General features: G+C 38.2%; 1 protein-coding gene across 1 annotated transcript in view; it reads right to left on the bottom strand.

Moving 5' to 3' along the window:
* LGR5 (leucine rich repeat containing G protein-coupled receptor 5) overlaps nt 1-23,248 on the bottom strand; it is a 92,237-nt gene that overhangs the window by 4,996 nt on the left and 63,993 nt on the right. Inside the window, exons 5-17 of the mRNA XM_038154784.1 lie at nt 22,305-22,520; nt 19,845-19,916; nt 17,385-17,453; nt 14,921-14,992; nt 14,044-14,115; nt 13,871-13,939; nt 13,669-13,740; nt 10,647-10,712; nt 10,379-10,450; nt 9,439-9,510; nt 7,449-7,574; nt 2,421-2,566; nt 635-718 (exon numbers count right to left, since the gene is read on the bottom strand). Coding sequence (XP_038010712.1) covers nt 635-718; nt 2,421-2,566; nt 7,449-7,574; nt 9,439-9,510; nt 10,379-10,450; nt 10,647-10,712; nt 13,669-13,740; nt 13,871-13,939; nt 14,044-14,115; nt 14,921-14,992; nt 17,385-17,453; nt 19,845-19,916; nt 22,305-22,520 — 1,208 coding nt within the window. The remainder of the gene's footprint in view (nt 1-634; nt 719-2,420; nt 2,567-7,448; nt 7,575-9,438; nt 9,511-10,378; nt 10,451-10,646; nt 10,713-13,668; nt 13,741-13,870; nt 13,940-14,043; nt 14,116-14,920; nt 14,993-17,384; nt 17,454-19,844; nt 19,917-22,304; nt 22,521-23,248) is intronic.

Raw genomic sequence — 23,248 nt, 5'->3', positions numbered from 1 at the left:
TGGCTTAAAATGAATGCTGAAGTACAAGCTGTCATTTGGGGTTTTTTTGTTCAAGTTTCACAATGAAAGAATGACTAGTGAAAACGTTTGCTGAATCAAACAATCAAAACTTATGACCATGTCTGGCTGCATTCCACGAAGACAGTAACATTGCTGGGTGTCCTTTGTGAGGGACTGTGCACACCAATGCAGTAGTGTTTGGTATTTATTCCTAGACTTAGACCTAAACTGTGTGTTGTTCAAGTTGCTCACGTGTAAAATAGCTCTGCGACGTTCATAAGAATTACTTTAGCTTTGCAAAAGAATGAGAGAGCAAAGATTCTGCTGCCTTTATTATCTGTATCTTAGTAGAAGAGTCTTTCCTCTCTCATTTTCTTGATTGGGTATAAATTCTGGTGAAAAGGGGCCCAGAGCTTGGTGACTGGGCAAAACTTGCTACACGCACAGTGGCTGAATAGTTTTGTGGACGCAAAATTCAATGCAAAACTATATTATAGTGCAATGTATTTGTATTAAACTCATCAAATTACTGCACATCATGTCGCTGTCCTAGTATCTGATTCACAATTTGTTCTGCATCTTGAATATCTACCAACACTGTCCTTGAATTCCTATCTGTCTGGCAGTTTCATACCTGGAGAAGGTGAGCATTGCACAGAATGATGAGATTTCAAATCTTCTTCAAAGTCAAGAAAAAAGTCCTCAAAATCACGTTCATCTATTGGGGAGAGAAAAACCCAGAATTCTTACTGCAATTTTCAGGAAAATATTTTTTTAGTAAAAGTTGCAAAAATGCCTGTGGTATTTAAGGTCTGGTGTTTTCTCTTTCCCTGCTGAACCATGAGCAGAAGCAGACATATGCTGACTTGGTTTTGAATTAATGTACTCAGGATTATTTTAAAATTTGGCATCTTTACTTCTGTGAAAATAATCACATACAGGTACATTCTATATGGCCTAATTTGCAGTGTGATGACTGCTTAGGAAGGAATTTAAAATATGAATTCTGCTGTTGTGCCATACTACTAAGAATTAATCAAGTGTTCTGTGTTTCTTTTGTCATCATGAGCACATATTCTTGGCTCTATTCTTGCTGAACTCTGAGACCTACTGGTTTGCAGGGGCAGAGATAGCACAGAAAGCAGCAGGGTGGTGTAAATATGTGTGTGCCCCTACATAACAGATCCGGTAACAGGCTTAGTGCTGAAGGGGAAGAAAAATGCAGTAATCTCGTGTCCTGCAGAACAAATGCTCTCTCTGGCAACGCTGGTTATGTGCATAGACTGGGGAACAAGAGGCTGGAGAGCAGCCCTGCAGAAAGGGACAGGGGTGTCATGGTCCATGGCAAATTGAACAGAGGTCAGCAGGGCCCTGCATCCAGGAGGGCCATCCCTGTCCTGGGGGACATCAGGCACAGCATCACCAACAGGGCCAGGGAGAGGATTGTCCTGCTCTGCTCTGGTCTGCACTGGGGCAGCCTCACCTCAGGTGCTGGGGGCAGGTTTGGGTGCCACAATAAAAAGAAAGATATAAAGCTAAAGATATTAGAGAGCTTCCAAAGGAGGGCCACGAGGATGGTGAAGGACCTTGAGGGGAAGCCGTATGAGGACATGAGGTCACTTGGTCTGTTCAGCCTGAAGAAGAGGAGACTGAGGGGAGACCTCATTGTGTCTTCAACATCCTCACAAGGGGAGGCAGAGGCGCAGGTACCAAACTCTTCCTCTCGTGACCAGGGACAGGACTTGAGGAAATGACATGAAGCTGAGCAAGGTTTAGGTTGGATATCAAGAAAAGGTTCTTCACCCAGAGGGTGATTGCCCTGGAAGATGCTCCAAAGGATAGTGGTCACAGCGCCAAGCCTGTCAGAGATCAAGAAGTGTTTGGACAACGCTCTCAGGCACACGGAGTAATTCTTGGGGCTGTCCTGTGCATGGTCAGGAGTTGAACTGGATGATCCTTGTGGGTCCCTTCTAATTCAGTATATTCTATGATTCTATGTTTCTATGAAAAAATATGCCAAAGTAGCCACATATTTTGGCTATTACTCATTCTGAAGTCTGTGGGTAAGGCTAGGATGTGTTCCATTCTGAGGCTGGCAAGAAACTACATCTTTGCTGGCCTGCTCTTATATGGAGTTACATACCAGCTGAACTACCCTGTCCCACATATAAAGGGAAGATTTAATTTACTACATTATTATAGCTATTATTTGGATGAAAAGATGAGTGCATAAGTGAGTGAGATTTTTGAATGGCAGACCTAAAATATTCCTGCTAAGCACAGGAATACATAAATAACATATTATTAAGCAAGAGACAGGGAGAGGCCACGTCTGCGACTGTAAAGAGTATTGGATTTATTTAAAAGCACAGGTTGCTCACAGCCTTCAGGTAGACTTAAAAGCCTCAGACGATGGTTACCTTGAATTTGTAACAGTCCAGCATCCTTTCTATGAAAATCATCAAGGCTGCTATTATCATCTTTGTTCCACTGGCTGGAGATTCTGTAGTGGTTCTCACAAGCTCCAAAGGCACAGCACTGATAGGCATAGGGCATTTCCATGACCCTGCAGAGGAATAAGGCAGCATATCATGATAGTGGTTAAGCACCAGAGCTACTGGATTGTACTGCTCCTCTACAGTTAACATAAACTAAATAGTTTAAATATCCACAACTGAAAGCAAAAGCATCTCTGAGTAAAAATCAGTCCCGATAATGCTAAATGAGAATTCATAAATAAATTCTCCATTGGAAATGCGGATGGTTTCCAGGCTGATTTTAGAAAAAGCATACTGAAATTTTCTTACGTGTTTTCATAGGAGACATGAAAGTGGTAGATCTATTTCTTGCTGTTGAGTGAATGTTACTCAAAACTGTATTTCTGCTTTTATGATTTTCAATTATTTTACTGTGTAAATCAACAGTTTCTCCAACAGTTACTTTCTGAATGGTTTCTTTAAAAAAAAAAAAAGCACATCCAAAGATCACAACCTGCCTATCAGGCAAAAAAAACCCAAAACAAACACTTCCCAAACTGAATTCCTCCACTTCAGGAAGAATGAGATCTTTTGGAAATCAAGCTTTATTCACCTCTCTCCACCTTCAACTCATTTCACAGTAAGATGGCAAAAAGGAGATTGTTTCTTGTGCAGAAGATCAAGAAAGCAGTGTTCTAAACCAAAAGGTGAGTGAATCAGGCACTGTGTGTGAAATGTCACTGAGAGAAAGGTTTTACTTTATTAATTATCTTAAAAAGGAGAACAGTCATCGCAGGAAAGAGGATACTCATTCTTAATTCTTTTAAGATCATTTTTATTCCCAACACTGAGACATGTCAGTGAGTTCCAACGATTATGAAGGCTCCTGTTGTCAGAAAAGTGCACATTTCTGCTACACTGTGAATTTTATTCCTTTGCGGATGTGCAAATTCTGGGGGAGCATGGAAGAACTACTTTCTGAGTTCTATAGACTACTTCTATTCCATAGATATATTTTATGCTTTGGAAGCAAAGCTATTTAATTTGCACACCTCACCAACAGCACACAGAAAAACCTAACAACTCACCTTAATTCCCAAAGCCCAATATACCAAAAAAGTTCAAAGATAAAGAGGTGATTAGAAGTTATTCTGAATTAACTTAAAAGGAATAAAGTAGAACTAGATCCTGCTATCAGATTACTTTCAACATGTTAATCATGTAAATTAACATAATGAGTGTAATAAGCAACCTCTAACCCCCTGGGAAATCTGCAGAGAAATCAAGCTGAATCAGGCCCAGTGCCAACAGGACTTAGACTTGTGCACTAGCCAAAAGCTTGGTACAAAGGGGAACAAACAGAATCTTAAGTTCTAAAGTGATTTTTTAAATTAGCACATTTGGGGGCATTTAGGTTCTATACATTTCTTACATATTCTTACATTTCTTTTGGAAATTAACCACAATAATCTGTACTCTTGTACCCAATACAAAATTTTTAGGGTACTCAGTAAAAGTTCAAGATAACCAAGATCCAACTGTCAAGCAACCTCAGGCCAGCAGATTTAAATATTTAATTTCTAATGCATTCATCTGCATGCCATCCTTTAACATAAGGAGATTACCTCGATTAAACATTTTTGAACACATTTCCCACAAGACCTTCTTAAACTAGTATTAAACCCATTGATTACTAGACTAACCCATAGCTTATCATCTGGGATAAAAACAATCCCAATCACCAAACAGAAATTCCCTTTTTTTTTTTGAACAACAAAAACAATTATCAAAAGTAACACTGACAGTTCTGTGAGGCGATCCCTGCAACTTGTGGCTTCAGACCTTTGGAAGGACATTGACACAGCTGGGGGAATGAAGAGTTAGTGGATATTTTAGGTATAAGAGAATGACAGAAGTGTATTCTATTCTCTGATTATTAAAATGGCTCTATGACAAATTTCCAGATCTTGTGCTCCTCCCAGCCTGCTGGCCTGTCATATACTAGAAATGTGGACTTCCCACATTGTACTGGTCCACTACTTTCATGATGAAGCCAAAAATATTCATGGCTTTTTAATGATATTTAAAGAGCAAGACTCCCATTTCTTATCCTCTCTGTAGGTATTTCTAGGATCCATTCTTGAATCTGGACAGTTTGTGTTTGTTTTCCCTCCAGCCTGTGTTATTAGGATACACACATAATCCTTAAATTAGCAAATGCTGCTTAATCCGTGCACAAAGTGCAACTGCACACAATGGCTGCAACCCAGACCACAGAGGACAGAACATACTTTGCAAAGCAGGGAAATAAGTATGAGATCTTCTTGGTGACAGAGGAGTTGTTTTTTTTTCTCACAAAAGCTACATTTAACACAAAAAATAAAAAGAAAAGAAAAAAGAAGGAACTTTCAGGTGTACAGTGCTGGAGGCAGTCCTTTTTATGGCTGGTGCTTATTTGATGTGGGTGATTAGATTTGGACTTTGTCAAATTAAACTCTTAGAAACACTGCCTAACTTTATTTTTATATACTCCTTATCTTACTAATGATATCTGTATCCTTGATAATTTTTTTTCCTCTAGCAAGGAATGCCTCTTTTTTTTCTGTTTTTAGATTAAGCAGCAGAGAACACAAGGTCGTTTTCTCCCTCACAAAGGTGTGGCGTTAATGGTGAACAGGAAGGCACAGTTATGATGAATGGAGCAAAGCACTGAGCTCTTTTCAGCACTGAATCAAAGCATCAGATAAAGAAGGAAGGAGTGGCTAGTAGCCTGACTTTGCCTCCTCAAGGCTTGCTGCAATAGGCTGGGCTCAGCTCTGCAGAGTGTACTAGTGCTATTGCTGATGATGGGGAAGGGGATGCTCAGCTCTTTGATGTGTCTGTTTTGATAAATTTAGATGAGTAGGAAATTTTTACACAGGAATTCATCTTTAATGTCACCACTGGCTAGTTACAACAATTGCAAATGGTGAAATTCCATTTTGTTTCAGATCTCTGTTTAAGTTTGGTGCTTTTGTGCATTTTCTGTGCAGTGATCCTGTGTGAAATCTTGACCTCATTTTGATTTATGGTAAAAGTCAAGCAGATTGTAGGTCAGGATTTTACCCTAGTCTCTCCTGACTGGGTATAATTTGTTCTTATGGATGTTAGTTAACTCTAGATATCATACATTTTTAAAAAGAATTAAGTTAGTTTGACAAATCCTTGTTAACAATTTGCTCAGATGAAATACACTGTACTTTCACGTGAGTAATGTACACAATTTTGCTGAAGGGAAATTCATATAGAGTATAATTTTGAGAAAAGAATTTAAAAAAATCTTAGTTACATATAATTCAGTTGAATAATGGACTATTCTAGGACTACTGCAGCACCTCTTATGCCTCTAGGTCAAGGTATATGCATCCTTATATATTTGCCAGGTTGGAGCAATTACTTTTCTTGTGTTTACATTCTTTTAAAGAAATTTCGATTATTTTAGAATTGTCACCTGCCTCAGCATTTGGGCAAAGCCAATGAGAGAAGAAAAAGCATGGCATAAGTTCAGTTTCAACCAACCATGATTTTTATGTACTTGCTTCTTGGCCTCTGAGACATATCTCAAGATCTGTAATGTAAAAGAGGTTTAAGGCTTCTAGTACTTTGCATGTTAATATTATAGTTTCATGCACATGATGAAGTCACTGCCTAATTTTCCCTGTGACAAACTACCATTTTTGGATTTATTAAGACCTTTAAGGCATTGTTCCCTGACCTTGGAACTATTTTTTGCAGCTCTTATCTCAGTTTGTGTTAACATGCCATCACAGAAGTGTTCTAGGGTGGATCGTGCCAGTGCTGTACACAGAACCTTAATCAGCTGCACACTTCTATTCATCATTCCCTTACTGAGAACTCCAAACACTCCAGTCCTTTCCATTAATGCTCACATCTGGAGCTGTCTGCCTGCTCGGACTCATGGGCCTTTTCCAGTGCAAAAGGCAAATCCAGCGAAAACATAAGGATGGGCTCTCTCTCCATCTTTGGAGATACTCAAAAGCTCTCTGGGTGTGCTCCTGGGCAAAGGGCTCCAGGTGCCCCTGCCTGAGCCGGTGGTTAGACAAGACAGCCTCAAAGGTCCCTTGCAACCTCTACCACTCTGTGATTTTCTAAATATATGCACACTGTTTAGCTGTTTCATATTTTGTGATACCAAACTTTTTACAGTAAAACATGATAAAGTATATGCTGCACTCTTGGCATCTTCTAATGAAAATATAAAAATGAAAGGAGAGTTAGGGGAAACTCCCAAATACCCTGAAGTCAGAGACAAAACGCTCTTTGTTGTGACCCTGAAATTAGTTTAGTTGGTTGTAGCATTGTGCTAATAATGCCAAGGTCAAAGGTTCAAGCTCCATACAGGCCATGGTCATCCAGTGACTGGAAGAGCTGCAAATGATCTTTAGAGGACACTTCCTTCCTGTATCACAGAGGACCCACAGAAATTATTAGTATCAAAGTGTGTTAGTAATACTGGGAAAATATTATCTGAATCTTAATCAAAAGATTACAGAAAAATCATGTTCAAACATAAGAGGTAAAATCTTTTGGTCTTTCAGCAGTATTTTCTTCCCTTGTATTTGCTGTGCTCTCATTATGTATAATGGGAGTTCTGTGAGCGCAGTCCTGTAGAAGAAGGACATATCACTAAGCTGCCAGCGATATTGTTTTAACAGCTTTTGAAACATATCACCAGGAAGCAGATGTGGCTCGTACTAAGCAAGTATTGGGGTTAATATTTCAAAACCCTCATAGTTTCTTCAGTTGAAAGTGAGCATAATAAAAGAAGTCTATCATTTTTATCATATTTGCTTTAGTTTTAATGGCGCAGATCAAAGACTGACAATACGAAGTAACATGCGTTACACACTGACACACCTTCCATTGCACATGAACACAAATGTGGCTTATTAGTTTTAATGATATACTCACTTGAGTTCTGGAAAATTTTCAGATGTTATCAAACTTTGTAGGGCATGATTTCCTGTTAATTTTAAATGAGTTAAACCATGTAGCCCCGTCACAGGAAAAGAGGACAAAAGGTTGGATGACACATCCCTGTGTAACAGCAAATAAAAATCAGCTTATGGTTTTCATTTTTTTTTTTCAGCACTAGAAGTGTCACATTGAAAAAACAGGTTAAAGTTTTCTAACTCAATAAAAAATGATTGTATTAAACAGGCCCCAGTGAATGCAGCAAAGCTGCAGCCCTGCTCAGGAATACTCACCTTTATGTCTAGCAGAAAGCTAACAGTAACACCTAGTAGTTAGTTGGGTCTCTGTTCCCAAATTTTGACTCGAAGCATTGAGACTAGCAAATGAATTTAAAACCTTCTCCCTAGACTGTTTGAATTCAAAGGAGCTGAACAGCTTCCCACAGTTTAAAAGATTCAGTGGGATGCTACAGGGCATGGCTGCCCTGAAAGCTGCCCAAGGAGCGGGTCAGGGGTGTGGGGGAGATGTGCATTTCAGGAAGGGACAAGTCTGGCTGGAGCAGAGGGAGATGACATTTCCAAGATGAGGTTTGTCTGAGTGGCTGAGGGAAGACAGAGCAGTGCAGATGAACACAGATAGGTAACTTGGGGAAGGTAAAACAGTGAATGAAAAAGTGCTAAGTGATCAAGGAGATACAGCAAAGTAGTGAAAGAGGGGAGTCCAGAGGTACTGTTTTCTACTTCTCTCTCTCTCTCTTTCTCCCATTTACTCAATGAGTTTTTTCAGTCCTCCTCACAATTATCTACTCTGCAATACTTCAGATGGTCAACAGTCAAGGAGGAAGAAGCAAAGTCTGATGCAGCTGAAATGCTTTTAGTACAGGACTATACACTGAAATCTAAGGCCTAGGCATAAAATAAGGTAAGCTGATGGACTGGGCTTCTCCCTCTCTGGTTTAGTGTGTGTTTTCTTGCACAGAGCACCATTAAACACAAAAGGTGAAATTCAGGTTGTACTGCAATGCTAAAAATGACCACTGACTTGAGGTGGACTAAGGTTAGAGACTCCCATTTGAGGAAACACTAGTACACTGTGTTACTGTTTGTGTTCAAGGGCTCTTTTCTTTAACCCCTCTGACTGCTGTATGTTATTGTCCAAAGCTACAATTTACTACTCACCTCACAAAGTAGGTAAGTTGTGAGAAGGGCCCTAAAAGGGATATTATAGACAAAATTGTCTGTGTGGGCACTTGTCAGTGCACTATTCGGAGGACTTTGCACATCAACAGAAATGAGTACCTCTCCAAACTTAGGTTTAGCAGCTACCCGATTATCAGTGAGCAAATGCCCAGCATAATTTTTGTGACAACCATGAAGCAAGATGACTCCAGAGGAATTTTTTATCACATCTTCCCCATACAGCCAATGCCTCAGTGATTCATATCAAAAAAGCATTACAGTGACAGCTGGAAGTAGGAAAAAAAATTAGTAAGCACTGAGAAGTGCTTGTGAACAAGGCCTGCGAAACTGGCTGCAGATGTTTTGACCACTAACTGCTCTGCTGAACTTACTAAATAGGAAAAACTATTTCATCAAATGAGGAACAATGAAATAGAGATGAATTCTGGAAAAAAGTTTCTCTTTTAATTTTTAATCCAATTCCTGAGGCCTGAAACACAACTAACAGGAAATCTTTACCACTGCTACGGCTGATTAACTGCTAATAAATTGAATGAAAAGAGGCAGTTGCACTGATAATCTTCATGGACCCCAAATGATTACACTCAGTGCTGTATGCAGCTTTGTTGTAATACCTATGTGAATTGGGGAAGTACAAGAAAGCAGGCATTTAGATAAGGATTCAACAGACCAGATGATTAGAACAGAGAAGATCTCAACTTCTGCTGGGGCACCAAGTTATTAAACTTTTGTATGCTCTTGGAAGAAAAATGCAAAAAACTGAATGTATAAGATATTCAAATACTTACAGTTTGATCAGAGATGGTAAAGAGGAGAAGGCATTGGGGTGAATAGTTTTAATTTTGTTCCAAGCTAAATCCCTACAAGAAAAGTGAGTAGAAAATTACATACCCACTGATTGAGTATGGAAGTTTTCAAACACTTGATTAGGAGGCCTAAATATAAAACAGGTATCAATTACATGCCAATATTTTCAATAAGCTCCTACATATCTCATAGTGCAAAGTATTTTTTTCATTTTTTGTTGGTCATTTGTGGTGTTATGAAACTGGCAACTTAAAATGTCTCAATGCCTGCCCCAGCTCAAGAAATTTCAGTCTGCTTCACAGCCTTCTAATGCAGCAGAAAGAAGGGTGGGTTATATCGACTAAATCTTCTAAAATGTTCTCATGTGACTAAGAGCAGTAACCCATGGTCAATAGGCTTAACTTCCTAATCTCAATTTTCACCGCCCCTGAAAAGTCAAAGAGACTGAAAGCAACTCTTAAAAAAATGTACAGCTTTAATTCTGCAAAAGATTCCAACCATGAGTAATTTCTTGACAAAATCACTCCTCTAGCACGAGTCTGTGTGAAAACTGGAAACCTGCACATGATTGGACTTTCCATCCTAAGATGCTGCTCTCTGTAAAATGACTTCCCACTCCCTAGAGCTGATTATAATGCGAACCTGCCAACAGATACCAGCTCTGGCCCAGTAAGTCTCTCTAATTCCACCAGAAACATCTAGAAGTGACAGTTTTTATGGCTATAAGCTCAAATATTTTAATTCATTGCTGAAGGTGCTAAACCTCACAATGTTTGCTCTCCTTTCCCAGTTACGAATTCATGGTGAAAGACCATAGTGAGGAAAAACTGAAATAAGGATCTTTTGGGGTACATCATGAGCAGACATGATACAGCCCATATTTTTGAGAACCTATGTGAATGTCTGTTAGGGGGTACTCACAGAGAGCGAAGAGCAGCCAGCTGCCGAAACGTGTCTGCTTTGATTTCAGCGATTTCATTGTGATGCAAGTCACTGAAATAGCAATAAGGATCTCCTCAGTTTCAAAGACACTTGGAAGGAACTTTGGGGTGTTTTAGATTGTGCTTATGATCCACTTCAATAAAGTGTATCTGGGATATGTCAAATCAGCCAGCAATAACCAAGTTAATTATACTCAAACACACATAGATGCTTCTTTTTAAGCTTTTCAGGATGGTTTAACACTTACATTTTTTGGAGTTTTTTACATGCAGTAAAACAGGGTAAATCTTCCAGCAGGTTATAAGACAGATCCCTGAATTATACAAGAAACAAATAGATTAACATCAAAGGAATGTTAAAAGAAAAGTAGCTTTCATTGTATACCTTCATGCTCAATTAAAAAGAATTTCTTTTTATCCACAGTCACAGTAGAAGTGCACAAACTCACTTATTTCTCATCTGTCACATTTTGATTTCTAACTGAAGAGGAGAGAGGAGGGGAGAAGGCAAGATTTACTAACTCCATATCCACATTTGCATCCCTTGCATTGTCTGAAGATTCCCTGCCTAAAGTGTAGACTTCTGCTGAGTGTTTTACAGCAATGATATTTGCCATCTGGATTTATATCACAGACTTCATATTTATCATGTTTAAATTTGGATAAATATTTGAACAATTTAAATAATCTACTAAGCATATATACTCATATTTTTTCAGAGAAGAGCCTGTATTTTTCTGATGAGAGTCACAATCAGCTTCCCGTTCTACACTTTAATTAAGCAGTAGGGATCCTCAGACTTAGACTGCTACATCTTATAACTGAAGGAAATGGTCAAAAATATTGGAACTAACTTTGAAATCAATCACTACATGGGGGAAAAAAAACCTTAAAAAGACTTGAGCCAAAACTCAACAAATTACAGAATAACTGAAACATCTGGACTGATTTACAGTATAATATAACTAATCAAAACCAAGCCCAGGCAATTTGCAGAAACTGAAGGGGAAAAAAAAAAGCAACCAGACACCAGCCCCCACCACCCAAGAGTCACATCCAATATATGTATATGTGTGTGTGTATATATATATATATATATGTGTGTGTGTGTGTGTGTGTGTGTTGTTCAGGGAAAACAAAATGGGAAAGTTGCATGTGAAAAGAATAGAGAAAAAAAGTTTATGCCTAGAATTAGAAAAAATGTCTTTTTTCACAGTTATCCAGTATTACCACATGAAAGAAATTCACTTTTCACTCTGTGAAATTCTTCTCACATTCTCTATAACTATAGAACTATAGGTGTTTCATCTCCACCTATTTAATCCCTTGGTAAAACTCTGTTTTCACTGTTATTTTTCCAAGAGAGGCATTTGGACTATTTTATATCTGATTAGTGGAAGTAGTGCAAATAATGACTGTGTATCTTTAAGGTGTTCTACTCTGATTTTACTCTGTAGAAAGGCAAATATCAATATGTTTGGGGTGTGGAGGTTTTTTGTTTGTTTGGTTGTTTGATTTGGTTTGGTTTGGTTTGGGTTTGTGTGTGTACAAAAAAAGGTACACTGTGGCCCAAATGAGACATTCCAGAGGGGGTTCAAGAGAGCTAGAGGCTTTTAGGCCAAGGTAAAGGATGTCTTGTGTGTCTGGCAGACACCGGCTATTCTGTCATCCACAGGTTTATCACTTAGGTCTTCTTAAAAATATGTTACCAGCTTGAACTTTGTACATACTGAAAACCCCTCCTCACACATGGGAAAATAACCCTGAACTTGACACCCTTCTCCCCTCAGTTCTGTCAGAACTCCAGGAAATATTTTACTTGTTTATTTTTAAGGTATTTTTTCCCACTTTCTTAATCCATGAAGCTCTTGGCAGCAGCTGAGGGCAAGAGGCTTTGTTCCCAGTGCCCAGCTGTGCTGAGGGAGCCTTTTCAGGGCTGCTGGGACCGTGCTCTCACAGACACCTTTCCTGCAGGTGAGCACACATCCAGGGAGCCTCGAGCACATTCCCCTCAGTAGGATGCACAAACTGCCTTCCAAAGCAGTGCTTGCACTTGGATGTGAGTTGAGTGTATCTGTTTGTGAGTATGTCTGAGCCAGGCAGCCCCTGCAAGGTCGCAGTCTCCAAGTAAGGCATGGGTGGTGGGCTCAGCGCACCAATATTCTCCATGGCACAGCCAGAACTGATGTGGGGACTCAGCAGGCTCATTCCAATCTGGCAGCAATGGGGAAAGAGCAGCTCCTGAGTACTTGAAATTGCTGATAAATCAGTTCCCTCCTCTTTTAAGTATCAGCTCGAATTATATACGGTAATCCTCAAAAATAAAAATGTGCATTTCCAATGGACAGTCCTACTCTACTATGAACTCTGTAAGTTATTAATTGCTGAATTATTTGTTTGCACTCTCTTTTGAGATTATTTATTGTTTTTGAATGTTACAGGACATATTTAAACTTAATTCTGTGTGTAGATTTTTTTTTCTGGCAGCAGACTGTCTTTTATCATTCTGGAAATGATTATATTGAGTCCATTAACTAAAACTTAATTTTTTCTGGAAATGTTCTTGACATTCACTCTGGTATTCAAATAATGCATTATAATTAGTGCTATTTCAATGCTGGCCAGAGAATTAATACCAAATAGATTCCTAGTGATGTAATACATAGAGGAAAGTGCTTTTGGCTCATTCTCAAAGAAGTGGACATGATGATTACTTTCCTTAGTGATTAAGCAAACTCCAAGGAAATTTACAAGCTAAAATAATATTGTGTATTTAGTATACCAAATATGCCTAGCTATGTCAAAGAATAGTCTATTAAAACTTCAGTCAGCTACTTATGTCTGGTTGGGAAAGAAACTAAAAGAGGAACATAATAATTACTCAAAACTGCTGTCTTTACTTATATTTTCTACTCACTTCAATGAATTATTTGCCTTAGTGAAAAAAAAATCCCAAACTACTGTAGAAGAGACAGAATAAATGAAAATAAGGTAGGTTTGTCTTTTTTTAAACAAAATCCAGAACCTTTTTATTTTTCCTAAAAATATGCTAAGTAGTTATCTTTCTCAGCAATGTAGGAGAAATCCTGATTGGTAAGTGGGTTGTAAACTTTTTAAATAACACAGGGGCCAACTCCCTGAGCTGAATTCCTAAGAAGTAATGTGATACACAGAAATAGCAGTAATTGGGTAATTTTGAAATCATAATAGTTTCATTTGTCTTTTAATCTCTTGCATTAATGTCATGTTAATAATCTTACTGAAACGTACAGCACTTGGAGATTAGGTAACTGGTCACAAGCTGATTTGGGGAGAGAGGTGATCTGTGCTCCTGTGAGTGTCCTGTTGAAAGAATTTATGAAGAACAATTACTTTCTGAAGACTGAAAACCAAAATTTTATTAGCACATTCTTTACAATAAGTCAGTATACAAGAAAATACAACAAAGCAGAAATACTTCTCTAGCACTTACAAACTCTCCAGACTTGTAGTCCCTGTCAGATCAGGAAACTCTGTTAACTGTGAAGCACCATTTAAAGTCCTACAATTAAAAAAAAAATTCAATATAATTGTGGTGATGGAAGTGTGGGACAACTCTAGTATTGCAATATAAAAAGAAAACTAAAATAGAAAGTAAACACATACAGAGTTCTTAGTTCTGGTAAGTGTTGAAAAGCAGATTTTCCAACGAGTTGGATAGGGTTATCATAAAAATGTCTGGAAAAAAGGATAAAAAGACATTTAATGAAAAATATTTTAAAATATTCTAAGCATATTATTATACTATAATTAAATGAGTAAACTCCCTATGATGAATCACAGACTGTGCCCCTCTGGTTGTAGCAGTGGTGGCCTTCTGGGCTTTTCTCACCCTCTAATCTATATTAACATGTCACATTTTGAACATTCAATTAGTCACTGTTTTCCTGTTTTAATGCCAGAAGCCAGTCAAAAAAATATTCTCTCTTCCTCCCAGGTTTGTGAAGACAAAATTTCACATATTAAGAATTTTGTTATGACCTAAGACAAATGTAAGGATAGCACATGAAGAAGTCAGAACTTCCCCTATTCAGAAGAGGTTCCCTTGCCCTTTTGAAGTCATGCTGCTTTTGCTCATGAAATATTAATCAAGATGAATCATTATTTTTCTTACACTTATTTTGCAATTTCTTAATTTGAAGTTGTCCATTACGTGCATTTTCATGTAAGATGATGGGAATTCAGAATCGAGTCCATCAAGAGTAATTTTTACCAGCTTTTATGTTGCCAGTAACGCTAAGAGATTTAGAAGTTACCATTCAAATAAAAGGTCAAAGGCCACAGACCACTACTTGCTTCCCTTAATCAGGGCTTGAAAATTGCCATTCTTTCCACAAAGCTGGAAAGATACGAGCTTGTTCGCTTGTATGGTGATGTGCTACGAAGTGTACTCACAAAAAAAGCTATTTGACAATTAGCCACAAATATGATACTTCCACATTCTCTAATACAAAGAGTCATTGAAAAGATTCTTATCACTTACATTGTAATAAGTGAAGGATTACCCACAAATGCACGCTCAGGTATTGACTTGATGTTATTGCTATGAAATCCCCTACAAAGAAAAAAATGTTTATATGGTAAGAAAAAAAAAGTCAAGACTCAATCTGTAATCACAATGCACAGTGATGGTTTTCTGTTTGTAGAAAGAGAAGTGTCTGTATGTAAAGGTATATCCTTGTTTTCTGGAATAAGACAGAACTGAAAAAATAAAAGCAAAGGAAAAAAGAGGAAGAGAAGAGAAGAGAAGAGAAGAGAAGAGAAGAGAAGAGAAGAGAAGAGAAGAGAAGAGAAGAGAGCAAAATTGCTGGGATTCTGCACTTCTCTAAATGAACCAAACCATTCAGGTGAAGTAAACTTCAAAATGACATTTTAAAATACAGGGTATATTCATGTATATATATTGATATAATGTAAATATACACAAGTATATGAACTAAGAACATCAATAGTTAGATATTAATAATTAAATAGTTAACAATATATTTCCCCCTGGGGTTGTTAAACTGCAACTATTTTTTTGCTGGTTGGCACAAGTTTATCAAAGAAATTTTTTTATACACTATATTGTAATGTTGATCCTTCCACAACCACCTTTTTGTTGAGATATTTTAAACGTGGAAACAAACAAAATGTAATTGTGCCTGCTGGACAGAGAGCCAAATCTTTGTCTCATCATTAATTACTGGATTTCATTCATATGAGTAATTCTCCATTGTGAAAAACAAAAGGAACAACTAAGATTTCAAAAGAACAATGATGATTTGTGTGGGAAACTCCCATTAGTTCAGTCGGGTATGAAGAAGGCTTCCCAGCTTAAATTTATGCATTACTAAGCCTCCAATTGCTCACTGAGGCAAGCACTCTCGGCCATTACTTGAACAGGTCCCACATTATTGGTTTTCGTTGTTTAGGCATTTTGCTATTGGTGATGAGCTGCAGAGCAAGGCTTTACATCCCTGCTTGCTTTGCATGCAGGCTCTGAGCAGAAGAGCATCTCATCTAGAACCAGTGAACAGACTGGTTTTGAATGGGACCCCTTGCATGGCAGAAAAAACCCAAGGGAATGGCATGACTAGCTGCCAGAGCAATATCTGCTACTAGCTGTGCACAAAAAGGTCACAGTTTGTGCACAAACTCTGAGAGAGACACGAGGTCCCACCCAGAAACAGCCTTATGAAGGTGGCCCTGCCATGAGCTGGGCCTCAGCAGGGCTGTGCTCCCACGAGGGTCAGTGGAACACATCCCCTCCTTACAGGATCAGCTCTCAGGCTACACAAAGCACGGAACCACACGGTCTCATGTCTGTGCTGCATTTGGGATGACAGGTTGCAATTTCAGACCCCAAATGCTTCTTGCACATAGTTGATACTCAGAGGTGAAATCTTGTGGGGGCCAGTACGTAACCTCAGGCACATCAGGCAGTTTGCTGGTGCATTTGGGGCAAACTGAGTTACCCATTTTTGGCTACTGACTCCAGAAGTCATAAAAAAAGCAATCCTTTGAGGTCACTGGAATTCATAGCAATTATTTTATGGCATAAACAGCAGTTGAGAACATTTGGGCTGGGAAACTTATAGCCCTGCTGCCTCTTGCAGAGCTGCATTCTGGCAAGAGTGGAGGTGCTGAGCAGGAGTCCACAGTATCTGGGGGTACCTGCTCTGGAAAAAATTTCAGGTGGCTACTTAAAATTGGCTTTTAGATCAGTTTGTGATGTAGCAGGGGTACACCCATGTCCAACTAGTATGTGATTACTTATTTTTGTTAAAAATCTATGCTGGTAGTACCACTAATAGAGTAAAGAAGTCAAATGGAAAGAATTCTGAGTGTATGCATTAATATGTACATTGTGTGTATGATGTGTGAACATAATTTAATTACTTTCAATTTTTAATAATTCAACCATTTTTCAAAATAAATTTGAATACTTTAATTTCATTGTTGATTTTCCTGATGCAAACTATGCCTGTGCATACAAAAGTGGTTTATTCACAACATTACAAAGAAATGACTGTATATCTTGAAAAGGAATTGCTTTAATTTAATAGAGGTGAGGGAGGGAAGTTGGTGAAATTTAATTAAACCTGATGGACTAATAAAGATGTCATGCCTTCTTAGATAGAAGACTAATACATTGGATAGTTTGCAAAATCTAACTCTTGTGTTTGGAACTAAAAGTTAATTAATTGTGTTTGTTGTTTACTGTATTCCAGAAAGGAAGTTCCTGGAGAAGATCCACTGTACAAGGCAACATAAAAGTAAAAGTTGTCAGAACTTGAAAGGCCTAAACTGAACATTGAAAATTATTTTTTATGTATGTTGGCATGCTTATTAGTTTTTCCTAGGATATCAGTTTTTAAGGGTTACTGATAAAATCACCAGCATTAAAAAAAGAAATCAAATACTAGACAAAACATCCTTCTTCCTAATATGAGCTCTGTACTTACAGCTCTTTTAGGTTTGTTAGTGTCCTGATAGCAGTGGGGAACTCGTCCAGACTGTTGTAATTTAAATCTCTGTGTGAAAATAGATATTATTATTTCAGTTATGCACTGCATAACAGATAACATAGCATTGTTGGCATTTGTAATGAACTATCATCTTCTATGCATTGAATAAATACATACAATAAAAAGACAGGAAATCCTCAAAAGTGTATGGATACTTTCCAACAAAGTCTATTTAGAGCACATTATCGTTCCTATTTTTATCAGCGTTCTATTTTTAGTTACATTTTAGCTATTCTGTAATTAAAAAATGTAAGTAAATTCGAGTACTGCTAAGGGATTTGCTGTTTTATAAATTGCCCACCCTTAGCACTACATTCAAGTATTAACAGGGAAAAAAGTCTTTCAAAACAATATTCAATATTGTTCATTATCAAAACAATATTTGTTTTGGTGATCTGTGCTTTACATGTAAATATTTCTAACTGTATTGTTAATTTTAAGACTTGACAGCAGTCAAGAGAATAGTTCTAACCACACAAATTGTAAAAATGATAGCGTAGCTACCATAGTGACCTCTGCTTTAAGAATGCTCATGCTGTAGCAGTAATTAGACTTTATTCTGGTAGGCTGAATGGATTGTAATCCTACTTCAGCCCTCAGCATGACATATGTATCCTTTATCATTTAGGAGATGGCTGAAACTAAAATTGAGATATGCCAGTTTACTGTGGTGCTCTCTGGCAACGCTTTGTGAGGAAAATAGTCTGAAAAACTGGAGCAAAAGCCTTTTTAAACAGGCAGGCAAAACCCAAGCCACAGTTTACAATAGATTGAAATTGAAATAGTATCAGGCTGAAGTAATGCAGGCAGGAAACTGCTGTCTGAACTCAACAAGGCTTTCCTTCCTGCTTGTAAATCTCTCCTGCTTATTGACAAAAAGAGATTACAGGCATGTACGGTTTGGTTTTGCCCTCCAGTGATATGTGATTTCCAGACCTACGCCTCAATGCAAACAAATGATCTTAAAGCTGGCGTCCATCATTTACACCAAGATCTCTTCAGATTATCTTGAGACTATCTGGGAACTGGTCTATACATTATGCAATTGCTGCGCTTGAGGCAAGTGCTACACTGCCCTGTTGCAAGGAAGCGGCTGCACCTACATTTATTCCCAGGTTTGTGACTGTCCTCTGTGTTTTCATCTCCCTCGTGCCAGGTGGCTGGGACTGAGTTTGCAATTACTTATTCCATTGTTCTGTTTTTCCCCATTTGTGACCAAGTGCCATGTGAATATCACTTAAATAAACAAAACAAACCATTACATTTTCCCTCTTCCTTTCCCGTCCCCCTTTCCGGTGCTACACTAAGGGACTTCCTCTCAACTCACAGGCAGCTAAAAGTGCAAATTGTAAAACTGCAATTCAGTGGCAAGGGATCAATGCAATCAAACTGGTGATAAAAAAACCCAAGAAGCCCAAATCTCCTTGCTTCCTAATCCCAATGACAGATGAAAGTGGGTAGTAAACAGGTTTGTGGATGGGAAAGCAAATAGTCACCTTTAGACTAGCAATATCCATGTCTGAAACAATTTGCTTTTTGTAGCTGGGTTTTTAACCTCTGTCCTGGTTGGATAAAACATCCAAAATCACTGAAAATGATGTAGCTGACTGCAGCAGGTGTGGGAGGAAGCACATGCAAGGTTTTACTGTCCCTGTGGCATTTCTGAGGTCTGGGTGACTCCAGCAGATAACATCTGTATTTGACTAACTGTAGCAAAATAATTTCTGCTAACCATTAGCACTGCATTCCTGTTTGGTATTTTATGTAGATTATGTTTTTGCTGGAAAGCTTGAAAAAATTCGAATTGGTCTAAATAGAATTACAGAGGAAACTTGAGGAAGTTTCAGTCTTTACCAGTGTTATTCTTTATCAGAGCTCTCTAAAGATGAAAACTTGGATACAACTGAAACATTTTGCCCACTTGTAAAGCACATGCATTATTTGACTACCTAGAACTTTTGCTTTTTCCAGGTATAAAAAAATAAACCCATCTAATTTTATAACTCTCCTCTGTGGTAAGACAGTTTCTTAATGTTAAAGCTTTTCACTGTGACAATTTCCTAATCTAGCTATTAGCTTTATTGATTGAACAAGACAAATACATAGTACTAAACCAGGCAACCATAAGTTCATGAATAGTCACTCCTTCTTCTACGCTCAACACAGTTTTCAACTGTCTTTCAAACAATTTATCAATTGACAATGCTTATTAAAAAGGCAAACTAATTTTTTAGCCAAAAATAGGATTTACTATATAGAGTCATTGTGAACTATCACTTAGATCCTGTAGCGATTAGGCAAGCCAAAATCCACATTTGGCTTTTGGGCTATTTTTGTTCTTTCAGCATATTAATGAAAACACTCTAAAAAAAAGAAACAAATAAGAGGTCAACTCACAATGTCTCTAGGCTGTGGAGCCCATCAAAGCATTTCTTTCCCAGGGAATAGATTCTATTGTTATGGAGATGTCTGCAGGGGAACATTAAGCATGCAGTCAGGAAAGTACACTGCACACAGTGGACTAAAGCAAAACATTTTGATGGTTAAATCAAAATTAACTTATTTTCAGGCATGCATTGATTATATGCAATCATGCTTTTGCAGGAGCATGTATAGGTGACACCTCTACTGCCCACCACCCATTCTCTCAATATCTCTCCATTTGGTTTCACAGAAGGGATCTGTTGTTAAACCACCTAGACTGTTCAAAAATGTTATATCCTGTAGTTCCAGGCTGGGGTTTGCATAATGAATAGACATATTCTCAATGATAGCTAATTAGTTAAGTAACATGCCTGAAAAACTGTGTGTGGGGTGTGAGGTGTATATTTGGAAAATGTATATTCGGAAAATGTATATTCAGAGAGTGTCAGAGGGTATGGCCCAAATAGGAGCCATTGAGGAGATGGATAACACAGCAGACAGGTAAAGGGCATTAGGCTTGCAGAATGCAAAAAGACACAAAGCCATAACACAAAAAGTTGTAGCTTCCCTTAAATGAGTAAACCAAGTAATCTTAGAAGAGCTGTAACTTGTCTTTCTTTCAAATTATTAAAATCAGTAACTACTTCCTAAAATATTTAGCACTTGAAAGTAATTTTTATATTTTTAAACCAATTCTACCCTCTCCTCCCTGCCACCCATCTCAAGTCTCTGAGTTCTACCTATTTCTGTCTTTTAGATTGACATGGAAAAAAGCCACTCTGAGTGAAGCTCATTAATGAGAGCAGATTCAACTTGTAGCCACTTCAGGTCATTTAATTTAAAAAGAATGCCTTTTCCCCAGATTTTTCCTTCTATTCTGTCCTCAAAATCCTACCCCTGTAGTAGAGGGAAACTCAGGGAGAAGAGTTTTAAGAGAAAAGAAAGGCTGTGAATGAGTGGCTGCCAGGCCCTTCATTATACTCTGAAAATATTGTTAAAGATCAGAGGCTCTCTGACTGTTCTGCAGAACTTAGAGAAATTAGAGAAACTGAATTTACCTGTCCATCAAAGGCAGGGATTCTGACAGCAAAATAAAAACCTTCTGTGGGTTTTTTCTTTTCTAGGAAGAAACCAAATCAACTCTACATTTTTAATGACTACTCTGACCTTTAATGCTTTAGTTATCATGAAGAGCGCATCTTCAAATTCCAATTATGTTTGGATCTTTAATTATAAAGGTTTTGACTTGCTCCAATTGACCATGCACTTTTCCACCACGTTGAAAATTTGCCACACTGTATAGAGTAGCAACCCAATGAAAGCAGAACCACACACAAAGATTTTGACAAGCCAAAAAGATCAGATATTGTAGGCTGGGAGGAATGATTCAATTATTAATTGCTATAAAGCCCAGATGATTAGAAATAAGCAAGGCAGAGCTTAAATAAGGAAACCTAACTGAGCAGAAGCAAGCATGGCATGAAAAGAAATTATTTTCTCCTGCTTTTTTAAACTGTCCTCTTACCACTACATTTCTGGTAGGTGTCTAGAGAACAATGCTCAAGACAGCCTCTTGTCTTTTCCATAGCTGATATAAGTCTAGAAGGTCAATCAATCACAAGTCCATCCATTCTTTAACTTCAATGAGATTGATATTTAATGTCAAGAGAAGGCAAAAGGTTTGCAGCATAAGTCTGGTGTTTATCCCCAATTTTGGGGCCCCATGGAGGCAGAGATAATGACTATAGCTGTCAATGAAGAACTCTGATGTGTGCCAGGTTCAGTGCTTACACTGGGGCCGGAGAACGCTACGGCATGCTAAGTGTCTTACGTAAGACCATGGTTTCTGACAGCCTGTATAGCTTGACTATGTAATTCTCTCTTTAATAATGTTAATGTTTTCCAAAGCATCCTGAAATTACTTCTCCATTAAGTTTCTTCAGCTAGTCTAGATTTTTTCCACTTGGTACATTCCCAGAAGATAAGAAGCTGAAACCATGATTCATAGTACACCTTCCAGATTTTGGTGCCAGCTGTGCATGTTTCAGTTGGTTGAACTGGTATGCAAACGTAACCAAATACAAAACTACATATACTTTCTATGACAGGAAATGCATATTTTTTCTACTGGCTGGCATTCTTTCCAAGTTCCCCAGAAAGATTTCTGTTCATTTCCTGTTTCTAATCTTCCCTCTTTCAATCTTAGACAGCACACAATGCACCCCTTCCTGTTTGTTTTGCTGACCAGATAGGGTGATTTTTAATTCCTTTGAATATTTTTTTATTGAGATGGAAACTTTGAAGCTATATCAAGACAAGTGGTTTAGCAAATGCTACTCAGACTGTACAAAGATGCAAAAAAAATCTGTTTCTTCAAGAGGCTAAAGCCCTTCAAGAAGACATCGTGTATAAAAAGCAATCAATAAAACTTACAGAACGACCAAACTGGAGAGGTTTCCAAAGGCGTAGTCTGGTATGTAATGAATTTTATTCAGTGCCAGTGTCATTGCCTGAAGTGCTGGTAAACTCCTAAAAGCTTGGACGGGAATTTCTGTTAAGGAATTATCATCTAGCCACAGGTGCCTAAGGGAGACCAAGCCATTGAAGCAGTTGGGAGGTACATAGTTGATGTGGTTGGCATCCAGACGCCTAGGAGGGGAAGAAACAGAGAAAATTGACTTCAAGAAAAGAAAAGACTCTTTGCACAATGGCTATAAGAAGTTATAACCCCAAAGGATGGGCATGGGTTGTCACTTCCAGTTTTCATTTCCTGGAGATTCTACATTCCCATCTTGCTTGCAGCTTCATCCTTGAATCTAAAATCATGTTTACATATCTGCTTGTCAGCTGGCTCTGCAGAGACAGCTCTCCTTTGGAACCATCAACTCACTGAGAGCACACACTGATTATTTTTGAGCAGAGTCTCTCTAAAGACCAGGTATGACTTTGTTTTCTTCCCCAATTATTTGAAACCATAGAACAAAAAAGCGCAAGAAACTCATCCAGAGATTCTCTTTCAGAATCTACAAGTCACTGAGCTGCAGGATAATTTGGATTTCCAAATGCTAAACAGCCATTCCAAGACCCATAAACAGAACTCACTTCTGAGTCTCTGGAGGTTCCCGCTTTACCTTTTCTTTAATATTACAGAGTTACAGAATCACAGAATGAGCTGTGCTGGAAGGGACCCACAAGGATCATAGAGTCCCACTCCTGGCCCGGCACAGGACCATCAACAAGAGTCACATCGTGTGTCCAAGAGCATTGTCCAAACACTTCTAGAACTCTGTCAGGCTTGCTGCTGTGAACACTTCCCTTGGGAGCCTGTTTCATTGCAAATATTGTTTATCCTAATGATTTTAAAGAGAACTGAAGTC

Source organism: Motacilla alba, chromosome 1A (assembly GCF_015832195.1).
Source record: "Motacilla alba alba isolate MOTALB_02 chromosome 1A, Motacilla_alba_V1.0_pri, whole genome shotgun sequence".
Lineage (NCBI taxonomy): Eukaryota > Metazoa > Chordata > Aves > Passeriformes > Motacillidae > Motacilla > Motacilla alba.
The sequence above is the reverse complement of the archived record's forward strand: the minus strand, read 5'-3'. Positions and strand labels throughout refer to the sequence as shown.